General features: G+C 44.1%; 1 protein-coding gene across 1 annotated transcript in view; it reads left to right on the forward strand.

Moving 5' to 3' along the window:
• The window catches only part of USE1 (unconventional SNARE in the ER 1), a 393,299-nt gene that overhangs the window by 121,184 nt on the left and 266,115 nt on the right, over positions 1 to 6,000 (forward strand). The window contains exon 4 of the mRNA XM_044090746.1: positions 5,513 to 5,665. Coding sequence (XP_043946681.1) covers positions 5,513 to 5,665 — 153 coding nt within the window. The remainder of the gene's footprint in view (positions 1 to 5,512; positions 5,666 to 6,000) is intronic.

Raw genomic sequence — 6,000 nt, forward strand, 5'->3', positions numbered from 1 at the left:
TTCTAACTCCTCCAGGCATCTGATTTCTCGCGCATCAGAAGGAGCGGCTAGAGCAGCGGGTGAAGGCATAGTCATGAGACTGCATGCCTGGATGTGCTTGTGAGTTTTCGCGGAACCTTTCAGTGCTTCTTTTCTGAATGTTCCCATTGAAGCCTCTTCGTTGTTTGGACCCAAGGTTAAGAGACACTGGCTAGGTGTGAACAGGATGGTAAGACCCTTTCTGCCATGGGTGTTCGCTATTCTTCCCCTCAACGGGCTTTCTCCAGAAACCATAAGAGCGGGAAGATGTAGCACAAAGTCTCAGGGTTCTTTCCGTGACGCACAAGCCAATGTGTGTTTTTTTTTTTTTTTCCCCCACTAGAGGCAGGGGGCAAACTTGTATGGAAGATGCCCATTTTGGGGCAGAGGAGGTCCGCGTAACCGGGATTCCAGAGATTCTTTCTCTGGCCAGTCCTACCAGCACTTCTGAAGAGCGGCCCAGCTGCTTTCCCCTGGAAGCGGTTGGAGGTTGTTTCTCTTTGTACCCTTCTGCCTGGCTAACCATTACCACCAATTCTTGGGTACAAGAGGTAATAACCAGAGGTTATCATATTCCCTTCGATCTTTGTCCCACCCCACTAGGGAGCTTACCCGATGTTCCGCCCAGTCAAAGGGTAGAAGCAGTATTAGAGATTTCAAAGCTGCTAGGAGTCATCCAAATAGTCTCACCAGACTAAATAGGATCCGGATTCTACTCAAGATTATTTTTAGTGCCAAAAAAGACCGGGGACTGCAGTGTACTAAACAAACTTGTAGGAGTACAGAAATTCCGGATGGTCACAATACAGTCTATCCTCCCACTCCTGGAGGCAGGTGATTGGATGTGCTCTATTGATCTTCAAGATGCGTGCTACCACATAAAGGTGGACAGACCATTGAGACGATTCCTTTGCTTCCGTGCGGGAGCCAGTCACTACCAGTTCCAAGTACTGCCCTTTGGACTCTCTACAGCCCTCAGAGTGTTCACCAAATGCATGGCAGTCCTCGCACCTCATCTGCTACTGCAAGGATTCCGAGTGCTTCCTTACATATAAGACTGGCTCATCACCCTCCCCACTAGACATCTATTGGAAAAAGCCTTAGCATACTCTCTTCACACTGCAGAAAGTTTAGGCATAACTATATAAACTGACAAAAATCCAACCTGTCCCCATCCCAAGCCGTAGAATTCATTGTGGTCTTGTTGGATACAAAGAACTGCACTGCATTGATTCCAGAGCACAGAATTTTACAGATAAAACAACTCCATACCCATCCTCGCAAGGGGAAGATCGACAGCACATTCTGTTCTCCAGCTGTTGGGTTCCATGGCAGCTTCCATCACCATTGTCCCCCTCACTAGGCTTCACATGAGGCTTCTACAATGGTTACTACTCACCCAGTGGTACCCTTTTCAGTTTCCTGTCTCATCCCAGATTCGGGTGACTCAGGGATGCAAACAAGACTTGATTTGGTGAATGTCGCAGAATCTGTTGCAGTGGTCTTGCCCCTTCACACCCCAAGAGCCCAAAGCCACAGTGACCACAGACACTTAACTTATTGGGTGGGGGGGCTTTTTCAGGGGAAGACTGTCCAAGGCACGTGGTCAGACCTAGAGACTCCTCTGCATATAAATGTCCCAGAACTGAGGGCGGTGTTTCTAGCATTGGAAGCATTTCATCCCTTCTTTTAGTCAGGGATGATTGCAATACAATTGGACAACATGGCTGTCATCTGGTACATCAGCAAACAAGGCGGAACCAAATCCTACCTACTCTGTTGGGAGGCCATGAGAACATGGCACTGGGCGATGGCTACCAACTGCTTTCTTTTAGCAATGCACATTCCTGGGAGTTCCAGCATAATAGCAGTGTAATAGCAGACAGATTGAGCAGGTGCATTCTGCAACCACATGAGTGGTCTCTGAAACCTGTTATACTGGCGGAGATTTTCAACCTCTGGGGTTCTCCTTGCTACGACCTTTTTGCATCCCCAACCTACTACAAGTGCAGCAATTACTTTGCCCTGATTCCCCCTTGGGGACAGTCATCTAGGGACACTTTAGTCCATGATTGGCCCCCGGGTCTGCTTTATGCCTTTTCCCCCCTCCCCCTTTCATTCCCCAGTTTCTGAAGAAAGCCCGCCAGTTGAAGAGCAAAGATAATCCTCTGCGCCATATTGGCCTTGGCAAATTTGGTTCCCCTTCTTATGGCCTCACCTGTTAGATAAACCATGGATTCTCAATCCAACTCTGGATTTGATCTCCTATCCACAAAACCTGATTCACCCCAACCTGAGCAGCCTGAAGCTCACAGCTTGGTTCCTCCACTTCCAGTGATTGCCAGGCTGACTGATCTTTCTTCCCCAGTACGCAACATTCTTATTGGGTCTCATAAGTCTTACACCAGAACTACTTATCTCTGCAAGTGGAAAAGGTTTACCATTTGGCTGAAGGAAAAGGAGACCCTTTTTCAGCACCAGTACCGGTAGTACTAGAGTACCTGTCCAGTTTATTCCAATCTGGCCTATCTGCTTTTACCATTCGAGTTCATTTGGCCGCGATATCTAATTTTCACAATGGTGTCCATGACTCTTCTCTTATGTCACACAAATTATGCAAGACCTTTCTAAAAGGCGTAAATCATTTGAAACCCCCTTTTTAGAGAACCTAGCCAGCCATGGGATCTGTCTTCAGTCCTGCAAGCATTGATTGCGGCTCCCTTTGAACCAGCTTTTTCATGCAACCTCAAGTTTTTCTTGGAAAACTTTGTTCTTGGTCGCCATTACTTCGGCCAGACGTATCTCCAAACTTTAAGCTCTATGCATCAAACAGCCTTACTTGATCTTTCATAAAGATAGTGTCAGAGAACTAATCCTTCCTTCCTGCCAAAAGTGATCTCTGAAATGTCCATTAACCAATCCATTGAATTGCCAGTTTTCTTTCCCAATCATTCTAACAGAGGAGAGTATTGTCTACATATCCTTGACATTCACAGGCAACTGCATTTATTTCTTTCTGGTCAGAACTAAGGCTTCTCGCAAATCAGATCCGCTATTCCTGGCCTTTTTCTGGTCTTAGACTTGGATGTGCTGTTTCTAATATCACAGTGGCTGAGTGGTTAAGACTGTGTAGCATTTATTTACAAAACTCACGATATCCCTTTGACTGCAGCCATTGGGGCTCATTCCACTAGGTCGGTCGCAACTTTTGCTGCCTTCCATGCTAGAGCTTCTTTACCTGACATTTGTGCAGCTGCAACTTGGGCTAGACCTCATACCGTTATCAGCCATTACAAATTGGATTTGGCCTCCAGAGGAAGAGCATCCTTTGGTTCAGTGGTGCTCAGGAATGTCCTTCCATGAGAGCCTCCCAGGAATAAAGGTAGCTGGGGACTCCGTCCCAGGTGTAAGAATGAACAAGGATTAACAATATCAGATGGTTATTTCTTACCATAACTTTCCATTTGTATTGATGATCCTTGTTCAGTCATTACGACCCTCCCTCCTTCCCCCTCCTGAGGCTTATAGTGGATCTCCTCATCCTGTTCCGGTAGGTTCTTTGACCAGAGGTAGCCTCTACTTCCTTTGACTTGCAAACTCAATCTGAGGTAACCGGGTGAGGGGAAGTGTGGGTAAGAGTTTAGCTCGAGAGTTTGTGGCTGTCCCGAGCTTGGAAGATCGCCAGCTCGGTTCCGAGGTCGGAACCGATAACCCAGGCGTAATGACTGAACGAGGATCAACAATACAGATGGAATGTTACGGTAAGACATGACTTTTTTCTCTGGTCAGTTTTCTTTTGATTATAAAAGTAATTTGCTTTCAGTCTCATGATGGTGAAGTAGTTAAGATTGTAGCCTCACTTCTCTTGATTCTTCAGTTTGGTTCTCATCTGGGGTGCATTCTATGCAGAGTCTGCCTGTTCTCCCTATGTTTATATGGTTTTCTAGAAGCTGCTCCAGTTTCTTTCTATATCCCAAAGACATGGCAAAGGTGACTTGACAATCCTCTGAATAGCCTGTTGGAGTGTGCATGTTAATGTCGGAAGTGGTGCACTTCTGTTAGAATTATGTCCTGTCTAACATTTTTACATTCCTGTGCACCTTAATTTATTACTTTTTATGTGCAGTATACCCAAGTGTTATAATTTAGTTGTTTACTGCATTGCATTATATTGTACTGTTTGGTATTGTATTTTATTTGTTCATACTCACTGTATGTAAATCCACATTAGGAAGATTGCTACAAATTTCATTGTACTTGTGCAATGAAAATAAAGTAATTTTATCTTATATTAATTTATCTGCTCTGTGTTGGGAGTGCCGAGGTTGCATTTGTCCCTTTCCATGTTCCTGAGCTGGCTTGAGCATTTAATTGGACATTGAATGTTGTTTTTATTTAATGTTTTCTAATTTAAGCACTTGTTGCTTCCCTTTGAGAACCATCTATCCAGGTGGGATAGCTATTACTTGGGCATTCATAGGTTCATAGGTTGATACTAGGCTATCTGCCCTAGGGCATTTACAAGCCTAGCCAGAGTGTGTTGGGCTTTCGCCACCCTTTTAAATGAGTTTACTGTGCCTCTGTCTAGTAGTGACACAGAAGTGATCCCCATTGGTGAGATAGTTCATATAGATGCTGGTTGGTGTATTTTAGAACAGACATTTCAGTCATTGGTGCTGCAGCTGTGAGAAATCGGACTTTTTTTTTTTTTTTTTTTTAATGCATTTGCTTGTACTTTTATAGAGGAAGAAACTGTTGTGGTGTAGGTGTCATCCAGGTAGCTGCAAGGGTTGTAATGAGTCAGCAAACTCTAACCCATGCTGATGTATGATGCTCTTATACAAGGTCCTGCTCCCCCCCCCCCCACATTCATGTGCATGCTCCCACATATATGCAAGGAAAGCTGTTGTGTGAATATAGTTTAGCAGAGCCTGCCCATAAGATGTATGGCTGCTATACATGAGTGTGGCAAGTCAGACTGCCCCCCCCCCCCACATGATTTTCTATTTGAGATTTGAGCATGCAGCAATACAGCCATGTTCGTCTCCCTCTTTGACTTGGTCTTGGGTTTTAAAGGCTGGTTGTACAACTGGTTTAGTTTTCTCATTGTATCAGAGTCATTGTAGCGATGTCCTTAATCATGCACCACTACTTTCCTGCCTGGCATATCCCTTTGGAGTAAGAGGGCTCTTCCTCAGCTGGCCCTTTTATCTCTTTTTTGAGTCCTGGTTGCCGGATTCGCAGCGTGTGGGGAAAATGGAATTTCACTTTTGTGAATTGAATTGCAACACCTTAAGTAAAGACTGTTGTATGCAAGTCCTGCATGTATGCATGTCATTTGGGAAAAACTGTCCTATTCAAGAAAATATTTCAGTCATATAGCAGCAAGCATGTTTTTGTAAGATGTGTTTTAGTATTTATATGAGATCTCTCTACTTAATAAAATAGTCTGTGGTGCTTTCCAGGTCCTGATGTTGCCATTTTATTTTGCTAGTCCTCACCTTCGGAGAAGGCTCTTGCCAATCAGTTTCTGGCTCCAGGAAGAACTGCTACCACAGCTAAGGAAAGAGCCCCAGCAACTAAAACTGTGCACCTGCAGACAAAGGCTCGATTTACGGACGAGATGAAGAGTGAGCTTCTCAGTAAAGTATGTTTACTTGAAGTGTTTAACTGCATGCAAGAACTTGGACTTAGCATGACGACACATATGTTGTTTACAGTATTTTAGATTTTTAACTTGTACATCAAAGGCATTATGCCCAGTTAAATGTGGCTGGATATTTAGATTTGGACTCCCAAATCTCTGTTTTTTGATGTAAGTGCACATATTAGGTATAAAGGCACTGAATCTCGGAATCAGTGAACAAAAAGGTCATTGATTACCTTTTATATTTATATACACACACACACACACACACACACACACACACACACACACACACACACACACATGTATATATATATATATATATATATATATAT

The sequence above is a fragment of the Protopterus annectens genome, chromosome 13.part0 (genome assembly GCF_019279795.1).
Source record: "Protopterus annectens isolate FY-2018-M chromosome 13.part0, PAN1.0, whole genome shotgun sequence".
Classification (NCBI taxonomy): Eukaryota; Metazoa; Chordata; order Ceratodontiformes; family Protopteridae; genus Protopterus; species Protopterus annectens.